Raw genomic sequence first — 16,846 nt, 5'->3', positions numbered from 1 at the left:
TTGAAAATAAAGTTTCAACATTAAGTCTTGAACTTAATAAGCTGAACAAGAGTAGTAAAAGTCTGGAAAAGATCATTAATGATCAAAGACACTCAACAGACCAAAGAAGTCTTGGTTATTCAAAAACTCATGTTTCTAAGAAACAAAGTGTCTCAACAAAGATAAACTTTCAAAAACCAAGTATCCATGCATTTGAACGTAGTAATGATAATCCAGGATACATAACCATCAACCCACATGTACATATTGTAAATACCATGGGCATACACCAAATACTTGCATGATTAGAATATATGGTGTACCCCTAGGTCATTATAGATGGGTTGAAAAAGGTACTACCCATGTAGGACCTAAAGAATATTAGGTACCTAATAAAACTTAACATGTTTTGCAGGATAATTTGAGAGCCGCCTGCAACTTATGGTACTTGGACAGCGGCTACTCAAAGCACATGACGAACGATAGAAATAAGTACTTTGTCCTTACTCCAAGGGACAAAGGTTATGTCACATATAGTGATAACAACAAAGGAAAAATACTTGGAGTTGGTAGAATTGGCATACTTGGAGTTGGTAGAATTGCAAGCCACCCTCAACAACTATAGAAGGTGTATTTTATGTTGAAGGACTCAAGCATAACCTACTAAGCATAAGTCAAGTATGTGACAAAGGCTTTCATGTGATATTCTCCATGGATAAGTGCATCATCGAAAGTTAGAATTCTCAAAACTCTAAACTCATTGGTAAGAGGATAAGTAATATATATGATTGACATAGACTCCTCTTTACCAATAACTTGTTTAGTTGCTCATGATAATCATGATGCATGGCTTTGACATAGGAGAATTGTTCATATTCATATGAACCATTTGAATAAAATCATAAAGAAAGATTTAATTGTTGGTTTACCCAAAATGAAGTTTGTTAAAGACAAACTATGTAGTGCTTGTCAAATAGGTAAACAAACAAAGACTTTTTTTGAACCAAAGCACATGGTTTCTTCCGATAGACCATTGCACTTACTACACATGGACTTATTTGGCCCCTTAAGAACAAAAAATTATGGTGGTAACTACTATGCTCTTGTTATAGTAAGATATACTTGGACTCTATTCTTAGTTCATAAGAATGAGGCATTCAAAGCCTTTAGCATTTATGCTAAAAGAGTTCAAAATGAGAAATCACTAAAAATCGCTGCAATAAGAAGTGATCATGGAGGAGAATTTCAAAACTCTTCGTTTAAAGAATTATGTGATGATCTTAGCATTAATCACAAGTTTTTTGCTCCTAGAACACCACAACAAAATGGTGTTGTAGAGAGAAAGAATCGGTCTTTAGAAGAACTAGCTCGTACAATGTTGAATGAAACTAACTTCCCAAAATATTTTTGGGCTGATGCAGTAAGTATTGCATGTTATGTTTCAAACTGAGTTCTTATAAGACCAATTCTTAAGAAAACCCCCTATGAACTCTTTAAAGGTAGAAAACCAAACATTTCTCATTTACATTTCTCATTTGCATGTATTCGGTTGTAAATGCTTTGTTTTAAATAATGGTAAAGATAACTTAGGCAAGTTTGATGCAAAATCTGATGAATGTATCTTCATAGGCTACTGTCTTACGAGTGAAGCTTATAGAAATTTTAATAAAAGAAATCTAGTCATGGAAGAATCCGTTCATGTATCTTTTGATGAAACCAATCATGTGATAAAGGATGGGTTAACTCTCTAGAAGAGCATATTCACTCTGATTTACCAAAAGAATGGAGAACTCATCGAGATCATCCTATTGACAACATCATCGGTGATATTAGCAAGGGTATTACTACCCATTTAATGCTAGAGGATGCGTGTCTTAACATGACATTCGTCTCTCAAATAGAACCCTCCAAGATTGATGATGCAATCGAGGATGAACACTAGATTCTTGAAATGCTAGAAGAATTAAACCAGTTTGAGAGAAATGAAGTTTGAGAACTTGTTCCTAGACCTAAAAATAGGCATGTTATAGGAACTCATTGGGTATTTCATAATAAATCTGATGAAAATGATAGTATTGTTAGAAATAAAGCTAGACTGGTAGCCCAAGGATACAATCATGAAGAAGGTATAGACTTTGATGAAACCTTCGCTCCAGTTGCTAGACTTGAAGCTATTAGGATATTACTTGCATATGCATGTTCTTTAAACTTTCAACTATATCAAATGGACGTAAAGAGTGCTTTTCTCAATGGATATATTCAAGAAGAAGTGTTTTTAGAACAACCTCGTGGTTTTGAAGATTACAAACATCCTTCTCATGTTTACAAATTAAAGAAAACTCTCTTTGCTTGAAGCAAGCTCCACGTGCATGGTATGATCGTCTAACAAATTTTCTACTTGAGAAAGAATTTATCAAAGGAAAGTTCGATACTACACTCTTTATAAAGAAAATAAATCATCATACTCTTCTCGTTCAAATTTATGTAGATGATATTGTTTTTTGTTCTACTAATGAAGTTTTGGTTCTACTAATGATGCATGGAGAGTTTGAAATGTCCATGATGGGTAAGTTGAATTACTTCCTTGGATAACAAATCAAACAACTTGAAATCAAACAAATTGACAATGAAATTTTTGTAAGTCAATCCAAGTATTGCAGAGATTTGCTGAAAAGATTTGATATGGATGATTGCAAGCCAATAACTACTCCTATGGGACTTGATACTTACATTGATACAAATGAAGCTGGAAAATGCATTGAAATAACAAAGTACCGTGGCATGATTGGATTTCTTTTATATTTAACTATCACTAGACCTAATATCATGTTTAATGTATGTCTATGTGCACGCTATCAATCTAAACCAAAAGAATCACACTTAGTTGTCGTTAAGAGAATCATGAAATATCTTAAAGGCACAACTGACGTTGGATTGTGGTATCCAAAATGAAGTATATGTGATTTGGTTGGTTATTTAGATTCAGATTTTGATGTATGCAAATCTAAGAGGAAAAGTACAAGTGGTACTTGTCATATTTTAGGAAATGCTTTAGTCTCTTGGTCTTGCAAAAAACAAGCATATGTTGTCCTAAGCACTACTGAAGCTGAATATATAGCAGCAGGTTGTTGTTGTGCCCAAGTGTTGTGGCTTAAACAACAATTACGAGATTATGGCTTAGACTTAGGCTGCACTCCTCTAAAATATGACAATATTAGTGCTATAAACCTCATAAAGAATCTATTTATGCAATCTAGAACTAAACATATAGATATAGGGCATCACTTCCTTAGGGACCATGTCCAAGAGAAAGATGTAACTGTAGAATTTATTGATACTCATAACCAACTAGCAGATTTTTTCACTAAACTCTTGGCTAAATAACCTTTTTATAAAATTTGACGTGAATTAAGCATTCTTGATGAAACTTACCTATCTTAACATGATTATATGATTATATGCGTGCTTCAATATGTTTATCTAATGCCTACTTGTACTTAAATGTGTTCTCTTATGTTTAAGACTTTTAAATTTTGGCTCAAAAATCATTTTCATAGCATCAATATGCCTAAATTTAATTTTTTCTGGGGTCAGTAATCGATTACTCTAGAAAGTAACCGATTACAGGGTTGAACATGGAGTTTCAATAACCGATTACTCAAGTGAGTAATCAATTACTCAAAACTGATGTTTGAAATTTTAAAAAAAATTAAACTGAATAACCGATTACTCAAAAGTGAGTAACTGATTTCTCTATGCATATATATATATATATATATCTTGACACTTTGCACTTTCAACTTTGTGCAAGTATATATATATATATATATATATATATATATGTTTTTCTTCATTTTTTTCAAACTCATCTTCTTCCTCTTTCTCTCTCACTCGTGTGAACCCTTCACAATCTCTAAAAACTTCATTTTTCATCTGTTTTGAGTGATTTTTGTGTCCATTCATATCACATTTTTAATTCTAAACACATTTATACCATCATTTTCATGATTAGTGGACCAAATCAAAAAACCCCAAATCTCCCAACCCAAAAACCTAAAACCTTCAAAAACTCAATCCATGACATCGTCTTCAAGAACAATGAAGCAACGCACTAACGTGACTCAAAAGAAGCAAGGGACTTCATCCTTGGAGTCTAACCCTCTGGATTTAGCAAGACTTCTCACAAACGATGAACAACGCAAAGTCTCCGAAGAGCACTTCCATGGACGAACCATCTTTACTCCAAAATTCGGTAATCTCGGGAACTTTGAGTTTGAAGATTTTATTTTCCCTTATCTTTTACGGCAACAAAACCTTTTTGATTTTCGCTGTGAAACAAATGATATCTATCCTGAACTTGTTAGAGTACTTTACTGCAACTTGAGCTTCCGGAAAAATCGTCTTACTTCCTACGTGAAAGGAAAATACATTGTTTTGGATTTAAAAACTCTCAGTTCATTGTGCTGTAACATACCCACTCAAGGTAGCGCAACGGGTTTTGGCCTTGTTTGTGAATGAGATAACTACGATCGAAAGGATTTCTACTATCTCTGTGTACAATTTCAAAAAGGGAAATAGAAATGCGTAAGCAACTTGGTTTTGGTGAGACTGTTAAGAATAGAGATATCCTATCTGCTGTACATCTCAAAATTGAGGATCGTTTGCTTCATTACTTTCTGAGCTATGTCATTTTGCTTAAATTTTCAAACCATTCTCAAATCAGTGACATATAACTTCAATTTATGTATTCTATGAAGTATAACATCAAAATCAATTGTGCTAAGATGATAATGAGACAAATGTAGACTGTTCGAGGAACTCAAAGCCCCTTGCTATATGCGAAAAGCGTGAGGAAATGCTAGACGTTTGGTAATTTCGCCTCCTGCCAAAATAAAGGAACCCATTGAAGCAGCTAATCCCATGCATATTGTTTGTACATCTGGTTTGGTTTCAAACCCCAGTTCGAATAGGAGAAGTACGCCATGCTAATGTGCCTTGGATGACCCACCTCTCAGGTTCAGGCGCCGATGAGCACATTGAACTATCCATGTGGCTGAGAGCCCTCACAGTCCAGGCACAACGACGCATTTATCAGGGGCGCGCTCTACCACTGAGCTAATAGCCCGTCGTGCGGGCCTCCCGCCGGGGCCCACTATGTCAAAAGCGAGAGAAACCCCATCCCTCATAACCAATATTCTTGAACATTTTGGTGTTTCTACTGCTGGTGAAACCAATGTCTCTCTTAATTTTCGTGAAAGCCGGATTGATGTGGAAGTGATCCACAAAATGGGCATCTCCTTAAATCCTCATGACTGCACCTATAAGCATAGAACTAATAAACCGACTACTCCTGCTGATCAATCAGAACTTGCCCCTCCTACCCTCCTGAATCTCAACCTTCTCAGTTTCATGCTCAATCTTCCTCATCTGCTGCCATGCCTTCAAATCAGATGATTATGGATGAGTTGTTTTCTCTTCGAGGCTACATCACTAACTAGATGGATGCTCTTGTTGCTCAGAATCAACAAATCCAGTTTGAACTTCATCGTCTCTCTTATAAGATGAGTAGCATGGACATTGGTGAAGACAACTATGAGCACGAGTCTTGGATTATCTTTGTTGTTAGGATTTTCTGGTTGTAATGTTTTCATGGCTTTTGAAATTTTTTTGCTATTATGTTGTTTTGTTTGCTGAACAAATGTTTGAATATTTTTTGTTTTATGCTATGCATTGCTATCTCCCTCTTGGATTTTCTTCTTTTTGATGAAGACAAAAGGGGGATAAAAGTCGGGAGAAGTGTATTTTCTGTCAAATTTCTTTCAGACACATAACTCCAAATGAATGGGGGAGCATACAAAATAGGGGGAGCATACTCACGTCATCTCAACATATCTCAAAGTATGCTGCTCTCATAAAACTACACTGTTAAAGAAGATATTGGTTTGTCATCATCAAAAGGAGGGAGATTGTGAAAAAGATATTTGCTCCTGACCTTGGAACGGTTTTGATGAAGACACAAACATCACCAAAAATAAGAATAAGAAGAATACTTATGAAGACAAAGAAGATAAAGCATCAAGACAAATTAGTCTAAGTCTAAATAGGTATTTTTATCATATACTCTCGAATATACAATATAGTAGTGCTCAAATTATTTTTTAAGAAAATTGAAACACTTCAAGTATAAACAAAACAATTTTCAAAAATAGTGTGTAATAAGTTACTGTATCTAAGTAACAAGTTACATAAGTGAGAAAACTAGTTACCCAACAAAAATTGTGTAGGGTAATCGATTACTGTATGTGAGTGACAGATTACCCAGTTTTAGCAAAGTTGAGTAATCGATTACTCAAGGTTGTAATCGATTACTCTAATTAAATTTTAAATGCCAATTGGACAGAGAGTTTGGGTAATCGATTATTCAAGGCTATAATCGATTACTGAAAGTTGTTGCATCAGTTTTCAGATTTCAAAATGAATGGTTTTCATCCCCAACGAAATGGCTTCATTCCAATCAATTCCTACCCTTTCAAAGAGGTGTTATGGCTGGTTAGAAAGCCTATTAAAAGGCATTGAAACTCAGAATCAAATCATAACTCATACACAATTTTCTCAAAAACTTTCAAACATAATTCTGAAAATTTTCTGAAATATTTTCTGCACTTTTTTGCAACTTGTTCTTAAACTTTCAAAGTGAATTTTCTGAGTTGCTTGAAGTAAAGTGTTTCAAAGTTTTACAAACTTATAAGAGCATTATTACTTAGTATACAAAGAGTTATCAGATTGCAATTGATATTACATTCCAAACTTGTAAAAACAATCATACCATTGTTGTAAGTTCTTCATTGACATTGCATAATTCTTTCTTTCACAAGGATGTGATAAGAAAGGGAATAGAGTCACTTGAAAATGGTATTTTCCAAGAGTGACATAAGTATTAGTGAGTGAGTAAGGTACATAGAGGTCTCGGGGTGAGATATTGTAATTACAACTAATAATATTTAGTGAAGAAATCTCTTGTGCTGCAAGAGTACTAGATGTAGCCTTCGGTGGACAAGAAGATGAACCAGTATAAAATCTCGGCGTACTCTCTTCTCCTTTATCTCTTGATTTTTACTTGTTAATTTTCTGTATAATTTTCCGCTGCACTTTACTCTTGATTTTGCAGAAAAAGTGGTCATACTTTTAAGTCAACTAATCCACCCCCTCCCTCTTAGTTGCAATCTTAGTCTTATAGAAAACTCTTACATTGTCGATCTATATAATTTTCTCTCTCTATTTTTTAGTGAAAAACAAATAATTATTAACCACTTGAATTATTTTATAATATTATGGATATGCAATTTAAGGAATTTCATGATCGTTTCTCTAAAACAAATATTCATTTGTTTTTTGCATTTCTTTTCCGAGTCTAGCCAATCTCTTCTTTAGTTTTGATATGAGAAAACTGATTGAATTTACAAAGTTTTATCTACGTGCTTTTTGTTCAACTAATTTGGTGATGTTTGATAATGAACTTGAGGCTTACATCGTTGATATACATAATATTATCGAATTTGCTTCTTTGAAATGAATCAATAATCTTTTAGATAAATTGGTTGAAAGTGGAAGACGCATTGTTTACCCGTTAATTTATATTCTTTTGAAGTTAGTAATACAATTTTAGAAAGTTTTTTAACTATAAAAATTGTGAAAAATAGGTTATAATCGAATGAGAGATACATGAATGAATATTTGTCTAGTGACTTATATTTAGCGAGAAATGTTCAATAATATTGACAACGAATTAATTATTCAACAATTTTAAAATGTGAAATCACGTAGAGATTAATTAAGAAATGTGTAATTTATTTGATTAAGTATATTTAAATTTTGTAATTTTGACACTAAATTTTTCATTTTTTATAATTGATAATATTTATTATTTAATTTTTAAGCTTTTTTTTTTGCACACTCTGTCTCTGAGTCTTAGATCCGTTACTTGTCACATACACATAAAAATATTAGTTCCTTATACAAGGATAAAGGATACCCTCAGTTCAAAATATATTAAAAAGGCATCGCCAAAGAGGACAACCATCTAAATAACCTCTGATTGTGTATTATAGTAAGACTAATGACCCTTAATTGATTATCATTGGACCTAAAGTGAAAGAATCACTTTAAGACGATACTCAATTCCCACCTTTATGACATGGTGGGCGTATATCTTAAAAGTACTAAAGTGATGTCATAGATGAGACATATTATTTCACAAGTTTTAAAGTAAATCCTTAAGAGTTCATGGGATTAATAAACTAATGATATTTCTCATTCTTTTGCTTAAGTTTTAATCAAATTCTAAACTGTTTTCATTTCTTATAATTATAATCATCGACAACCATAATAACATACATATCAACCATTCTTTTGTAAAAGAATCAAACTTTTTATCAGTTAAATGAATTTATTTTTATAATAAGAGTACAAGTACTCCACCCATTACAAGGGTATTTCTAGCATTACTTGATTAAAAAAATTATTTTTTTATACCACCTTATTATAGGTATGAAACTAAACATTTTCGAGGCGCACAACTCTTTTTACAATAAGTGTTGCTCCCAATAACAGTTAACATTTTAGTCATTCTAGGAATCTAACGAAGTCATACACTATTAGACCAACCCCTTGTTGATGATCGAGAAAAATACTTTGCCAACATGCAAAGCCATTCAACTCTTAAATATGTGAATGAATTTTAGTTAGTCTACTAAATCAAAATCTTTCAAAGGTGGCCAAGTTTTTGACCTTTTTCTTTGTCAAACTACAACAAAAAAAATTGCAATGAAACCATACCATGATTGTAAAACTGGAGCATATAATGAAATAATTATGACTGATCTCGAAATGCAGTATGACAAATTAACAACCCATATATTATGCTACATAGTTTGAGGGATTACAATATCCAACTCAGAAAAAAAAGAATTTATTTCAATAAACCAAATATTCTTCTTGTTGGCACCATGCCATCATGATTTGGTAAAACTACAGGAAAGCATCTTTCTCAAGCAACTTTAGAACTTCATGTTGATTGTTAAGCTTAGCAACATCAATAGGAGTTTTCCCATCCAAATTCTGCAGAGTACTGAAATCGAACAAAAAGTGAAACAAATAGTTTAAATTCAATTAGGTACACTTAAGGTTTCATCTTAAAATCAATTAGCAATGACACGAGTAAGAGTAGCCCAACAGGTATAAACCATGGCTAGAAGAGCGGGGCAGACAATGTGGGACGTACTTCCCGACAGAAAGCACAAACAAACAATCATGGGTTAGGAAGCATTTGCATGATGAATAGGATAACAATAATTTCAAAGTATAATCTGAAATGGCTACTTACACTGCAGCACCATTTTCAAGTAGAAGGGCCACACATTCCTTCCTGCCATAACCAGCAGCATAATGAAGAGCTGTGTTCTTGTTATTATCCAAAGCATCCACTTTTGCCCCAGCCTCAATGAGAACTTGTGCACACTTCACCTGGAATGATATCAAAAACTTGTTCAGCAATGTATAAAAATAGCCTACATAGAATCCTAAAATTCTAATTGCTCATCAGTTTCTCCTTTTTTTCTTCTTCCTCGTCTTAGAAGGGATTTGTTGCTACCTTCCGTTTTCACCATTGTAAGCGATGTCATTACACCACTGCCATTGGCACCACTGCTACTTCCACAACCACATTTAGTCACACATTTAAAAGTATGGAGACACTTTTTTAAAAAACAAACAGTAGGTTGCAACATGCAAATAACAAAATTAAAATCAGAATTACAAATTCATTCCATAGTTCTTCATGCAATACAATTGCTAAGTTTAAAATTCTAATTAAATTCCGATTCTTACATAATTGGAACTGGAATTGTAATTAATTCCACCTATGTTCTCCGAATAGAGTAGTAACGTACAAGGGGAATGGGACAAGAGGTAACCCATTCATTCATACATGTTTCAAATTTAAACGCTAGACCATTACCTTATTTCATCCTAGTATCTTTTACAAACTCATTGTCAATGACGGCAAAACAGCGGAAATCTGTTTACCAAATAACTACACTGATTCAGGAATAATGTCCACACTCCACAAAAACCCATTCAACCAAGCAGACAAGACCTAAGCCATGAAGACCAAAACCAATGGGCTGAAAATCTTTAACCTTGATAGAGCCATCCCTTTTAATAAACAAGGAATGGAAGTAGCTTTCATGGTGATCCCAACGTCATGATTAAGCAGGAAGATGTTAGAAAATACATACCCCAAATGGCTTTTCAGGTAGCTGCCCAACAATAAAAAATGGGAACTTGTTTCAATGTAACCTTACACATAGCATCATCAGGTCTTTTTATGATATTAAAAGAAATATTAGTAAGAGAAGAAGAGTGGGGAATAAAACAAGAGGACAAGACATCCTAAAAAATCAAAAGAAACAGCAAATAACTTAGAGACATATGTCAATCCCTCTGGATATCTACCAAAGAAACACAACTAAAAACCCTGTTTCAAACACTAAAGGAAACCAAAAGAGCCATCCTATATATACCAACTGAAATCAAGACACGAAAAAGAATCATAAAAAATCTACTCTTCCTTTACCAAATAGGCAAATACAGCAAGAGGCAATAAAAAACAGTGCACTACCATAAAACTTTGACATCTTTACATGTGCCAAAACCTCTAAAATTAGTGAAGTGAAAAACATACAAGTTCATAGGGAAAATCCATAACTTTTCAACGATCCAAAACAATCTATTCCAAGGTACTTTTGCCGCTAAGCAATATAAACAGAGATGAGGCCTACTTTTGGAATATGAACCACACATAATGCACACATTAGGAGACAAAACAGCTACATGTTTTGCTTCTGGAGCATGCCAATGGAGTTAATCCTATTAAGAACAGTGATCCAAACAAAAGCTTTAACCTTAGAGGGAGCTTTGAACTTCAAAACAGGTTTTCCAAAAAGAGAACTATCAGTGTTATAAGAAAGTTAGGAACTAAATCAAGGATTAACATGTTAATATTCCTGGGGAATCAAGGATCCATGTTCTAGAATCGTTAAAAGAAGGCATGGATACAGCAGTCCTATTCCAACTAGGTGGGTTTGGCAAAATAGAAGATGAATAGAAACAAATAAATTTAAAACCAAAAGAGATTGTAGCTCATCAAGCAGCATGCAAATTTGTGAAAAAATGGACGTTCCAAGAGGAGTTATCTTGAGAGTAGAATTGACAAACAGGAGCATTATGCAAAGATGAGAGATGGAAAAAGCTTGAAAAAGACTTAGAAAGTGTTGCAGTACCAACCCAAACATCTTCCCAAAAATTAATGAGAACCGCCCCCTATTAGTGTAATTAGAGTCTCTGTATTGTGTTACATGTATTAGGACTAAGTTTAGTATAGTTGGTGACAGCTGATTATCAAGTCGCTGACATCCTGACAAAGGCTCTATCTACTACAAGATTTTCTATACTAAGACATAAGCTCAATATTACATGAATGTTCAGCACAGCAATCTCAGGCTCTTCTCACTGATTTGGTATGGTAACCCACCCATTCGGATGCAAACCATTTTTATTCGAATGACTTGATGCCATAAAGAGGATGTTTGAGAAGGAAATAGCCAACTGAATCCCTATTAGCTCTTGTGCTTTGTGTTAAGGTTCCATCTCAAAACCAATTGGCAATGAGAGGAGTAGGCCAACAGGTATTTAAACTATTCCCGAGACAATGAGGTAGGCGGTGTGGGACTTACTTTCCAACACTTTGTTCTCCAAACTACAACCCTTTCAAACCACCCAACTCATGATTTCCAGTTTATATGCTTTTTGTAACTACATTATCAGTTACAGGTAGCTTATTTATTAGCCAAAGAGAAATCAGACATTTGGAAATTGTTGGTACACCAAACGAGTGTCGCCAAATCCAACCCACACTCGCCCCTACTTTAAGCAATGATTTAACCATTGACTCTCGCATTATAAAATGTTTAACAACCTTACAGATTAACAATATTATCTACCAGATTTCTTGTAACAAATAACATGAATTTTAATGCATTCTTAGTTTTCTTCTTATCATGATGCTAAACAAAGTCCACCGCCCAGAACCTTTGTCCTGGTTATTTACCAATCCACACCCGAAAAATTACAAAATTAGACATTCTAAGAAACACAGAAGTATGTAAGTAAAAAAAGATGAGAAAGACTTTATTCGGAATACAAGTATACCTCTCCATATCCACAAGAAAAATGCAAAGCAGTCCTTCCCTCTGAATCCTCTTCATTCTTGTCAGCGCCAGAGGCTAATGCACTTTTCAACCCCTAGTTCATGTATGTGAAGTGTTAGCTCACAAATATTTCTCCAAACCATACCCCAGAAATAGTAAAGATAATGTCTGAATTTAGCAAAGGGAAACTATCTACATGAAGGTTAACAATCAAACCAATCTATGAGAAATGAACAAATGCCCATTCTGGTTTGATCTTCTATGCATTGAAAGATAACACAAGTATAGCTGTTTGAATTAGGATATGATACCCCTATATGTAACGTGTAACTGCCATCATAACTTTTTTTGTTAATTTTAGTTTAAAAAGTGATTCTTCATTCACGTGTCACTAAGAATAAATAAAAGAAAAAGTAACTCTAAAACCTTTCATGTGAAGAAGTTTATTTCTTCTTTAAATAAAAGAATAAATTCATTAAGAGGAAGAAAATAAAAGTAGAACATATTTGGACGGTAAGGCATCCACCGTAGCTAAAAAGGGAAAAATGAAGTAACAGAGAAAAACAGAAACATCAATGGAGAAAAGCTACCCAAATCCTCTGCATAACAGTTAAGAAAACCCCCTTAAAACACAACCATATACAAATAGATGAGGAATAGATTCTAAACAAAAACACAAAAATGCGTATCAAAAGAAAGACCCAAATGTGGCTTCCGATAACGCAACAAGTCAGTATTAGCTCTATTAAGCAATACTGTCCAAATAATAGAAATGACATAAGAGGGAGCTCTATACATCCAATGGGGAATGTAAACTAGACCTGTTTAACGAATGAATTACAGATTCATCAAAGAAATTGCACAAAAACACCCCAAAAAGATCAAGAGACCAAATCTTCTTTCCTAAATTATTAGACAAATGAACACAGTTGATGAGGCCCCAAAGAGATTCCGATTCAGAGAATTCACTATCATTAAATAATCAAAAATATGAAAATCTAAAGATTAGAACCTTGAACAGAAAAGAGAGTTGTGTAAGGAAGAAAGACATCAGAGATCTGGCAAAGAATGTCAACTGAGCATTCTCCTACGCAATGATCCTCAGAAATTTTAACATCTGGACCATCATCTATTTTTACTGAGGACGTTGAAAAAATTAGATAAGTTTGGATTATAGATAATTCACATGTTCAAGATCTGCAGGTTCTACCTAAACAAGTTCCCGCGCAAGCGTAACGAAAATTTCCAATTTCTCTGTTTCATCTGAATAATTTAAACCATAACCTAAATATTCATGATTTCTTCAAAAGGAAGAAAGCTTTAAAAGCATATGTATGTGAACAAAAGAGCTATGCCATACCTCTACATCACCAACACTAGCAGTATGGTGAACAATTGATTCATCTTCATTTCCCACATCATCTGTTTCATCTGGCACAGAATTTTCAGCAGAAGCAGCTGCACCACCAGAATTTGGAAGGCCCATGGCTTGTCCCAACTTCTGCAAAACCTCCTCATCATTCCAGTATCTGTATGAAAATAATCATTTAAGCAACCATTTACAAACTTAATACAACATATATTATGTTGGAAATCTGGAAGTGTAAAAATTGTAAAAGATAATTTAAAAGAATGTTGCAGACACTAAACCTCATCATAGCAGTAGGACCACCGGTCTCTATCTCATCTAAAATATGTTTCAATGATGGATCTTCCTTGATGCGTGCCATTCTCTCTTCAAGCTGCTCTTTATTTGACGGATTAGTAAAACTTTCGAGCATAGTAGACATAGATGGGTCCTGAATAGTGAGAACATATATTTTATCAGTCAGTTGAAATGTCATGTAACAAAAAGTAGAAGGAATAATTATGATACCTGCATCAATGCACTACCAAGGCGCTCAGCCATTGTCATAAAATCGGGGTTCTGCATAACCTGTTGCATGGTTTGAAAATATTGCTGATTATCGAAGTTAGGGATACCCTCCTGTGTGGTACCTTGAAATGTTTTCTGAAGCTGCTCAGCCATCTGAGTGAATGAAGGATCTTGTGCTATCTGTTCAGCCAATTCCTTGATACTTGGATCCTATGAGTTTCACATTTAATGTATTAGCAGAGCCTATATCAACAAGTTCCAGCGTACATTATAAATTACATCGGATAAACAATACTTCAGTTCAATGTGAGTGGAAAAAAAAAGATTAAGAGATAGGTCAAACCATATGAGGACTTCAGAGGCCATCATATGCTTTTCACTAAAACTTATCAGTGAATTTCAGTTATTCCAAGGCCTTTAAAGATTAATAAGATAGCAGCTATGAGAAAGAAATTAAACCATCTGCCATAGTCTAATGCACATTGGCAACAACTAAGGCTCACTCTAGAAAGCTCCGAAGGAGAGGGCAGATACAATTGTATTGTAGGCTCACTGCCTTCAAAATATTCTATGTGAGATGTCACATGCTCACAAAGAGCATGAAAACACACGGCGTCATCAACAAGGCCTAGTTATCGATAAACGCATCAGAATAGTACACGCAATACAAATATCAAAAGAAAAGAGAGGAAATTATATACATTGAGCAGACCAGACATTGCTGAGAAATCAAAAGGATTGGGTGGAAACCCAGTTGAAGGTGCAGAGGCAGCTCTTTGTCCAGTTGATGGATCTGCAGAGGATGTTTCATCTTTCGGATTTTTATTCTCTGCCACGCCAACTTTGACATCTATGAAAAATTTAACATGTGCGAAGTTAAGGCACTTTCAAGATTCAAGAACCTAAAACAGCTATGCTAAAATGCATGTACAAAACCATATGAACATTACAGTGAAAATTTTGTAAACAACCTATGAGTAAATCAGAGAAAGAAAGCACTAATAATCATAGCAAATTAGAACCTTCAAATAATGGCTTGTTCCACTTCTACAATTACAAACAATAGTAGTCAAAGCAGATCCCTGGTAATGAGCATCTATATGATAGAAAAGTGTTACTTTGTTTATGACATTAAGCACATTTTATCGTAAGGAGGGCGCGTCTTACGGAATAGTAAATTATTCTTTTGCATATTGGATCCATGTAGTCAACCCCACCTAGTGGGAATAATGCTTAGTTGTTGTTGTATTAAATCCATAGGCTTCATTGATGAAAAATTATTTTAAAAATTTCGTAAAAAAATATTCGTATTCCAAAGCTGATTTGTGTATTGTTTTAAAAGTGCTCTTAATTTGTTGCAAAAAGAATCATTTGACTGGAATAAATTACATTTCACAAAAAAAATGTTAAGAGTCATCATTTTACAATGTAAGCATTTTATCTCTTCATCAAACACCAAACTTGTTTGGACTTACAAATTATGAATTATGTAAAAACACCAAACTCAACTAATTTTGATGTACAAGAGTCATAGGGCATATATATCCAAATACTACATCTTTTGAACAAAGTTCAAATCTGAATAGACTAATTATTATATTACATAACTAATCTAGAAATCTAATTTACATAACAAGGCAAATAGAAAATTCTTGGCCACAAATAAAGAAAAATAAAAATAAATGAAATAAAATAGAAAATCAAAACATACCAGCCGGTGAGTCCTTTTCCTTTTGAGAATTTGAAGCCATGAGAAAATAAATATCTGAGACAAACACAAGCACACAAAAACTCAGATTACAAATTGAACATGACAATAAAAAATGTCGATCAGTGCACGAGACTCTACCACTTATTATTATTAACACTTTGTTACGAATTAGTTTTTGGAAGGGAAAAAACGGAAATGAAAGAGTTGAAACTCATTTCACAACTGTACTTTACAGCTGGAAACTTTTTATTATTACCCTCTAAAAATCAACTCGTAAACAGGATTTTAACACAATAAGATATTTATGAAGGAAAATGTTAAAGATATTATTATGAATAATGAAAATTGAAGAGGGTTGAAAGTTGGAACCTGAAAGGAGTGGAATGAGTGTGAAGAGGAGATGCTAAACCCTTGAAATCCACTAATCCACTACTCTCATCATCATAATATAAATATAAATATAAATATAAATAAATTTATATCTAGAAATTAATAATTAAAATACAACTAAGAAAATAAACACAATTATTTTAAGTGGACCCTCTCAATCCTCATCCTCTAGAATGTACGGCTGTTATCAACATTGACTTCTCCCTCGTTTTGCCAAAATTGTAAGGGAAAATACAAGAATTATTAGTGTTCTTTAAATGAGTATAAATCATCTTCTTATACCATAAGATAATTTATCTCCTTGAATTTGTTCATTGTTTAACATGTGTCTTTTTTATCTTCATCCTAGAAGTTTTTATTTAAAACATATTATAAGAAAAAATAATATACATGTCAAATAATTAGTGGATTTAATGACATAAGTTATCTTCTACCATAAGAAGATATTTTATTCCATCATTAAGTATAACAATTCTAATACCAAAATGGCATTGGCCTCCCTTTATCATAATAGTTTCATTTAAAGGTGAGCAGGACTCGATCCTACTCGTTCATCTAGTATGGTTCGACTATGATCGAACCCAAATAAGGTCAAGTTTTATTGGGTCTAGGGGCTGAATTTGG

The 16,846-nt window shown here is 33.7% G+C and overlaps 1 protein-coding gene across 2 annotated transcripts; it reads right to left on the bottom strand.

Annotated features, from left to right (window-relative positions):
• On the bottom strand, positions 8,838-16,279 carry LOC109346021 (ankyrin repeat domain-containing protein 2A-like). Of its 2 annotated transcripts, none has more exons than XM_019585362.1 (9): positions 16,202-16,279; positions 15,833-15,886; positions 14,823-14,971; positions 14,122-14,331; positions 13,896-14,044; positions 13,606-13,774; positions 12,247-12,339; positions 9,362-9,501; positions 8,838-9,106 (listed from the first exon to the last, which is right to left on the bottom strand). In XM_019585362.1, exons 2-9 carry the CDS (start codon positions 15,870-15,872, stop codon positions 9,007-9,009), a joined length of 1,050 nt encoding a protein of 349 aa, XP_019440907.1. In that variant the 5' UTR covers positions 15,873-15,886; positions 16,202-16,279; the 3' UTR covers positions 8,838-9,006. The 2 variants fall into 2 exon arrangements, with proteins under 2 accessions (XP_019440907.1, XP_019440908.1); XM_019585363.1 differs by having other exon boundaries at positions 14,823-14,962.

Source organism: Lupinus angustifolius, chromosome LG04 (genome assembly GCF_001865875.1).
Source record: "Lupinus angustifolius cultivar Tanjil chromosome LG04, LupAngTanjil_v1.0, whole genome shotgun sequence".
Taxonomy (NCBI): domain Eukaryota; kingdom Viridiplantae; phylum Streptophyta; class Magnoliopsida; order Fabales; family Fabaceae; genus Lupinus; species Lupinus angustifolius.
This window is presented reverse-complemented; position numbering and strand designations above follow the sequence as displayed.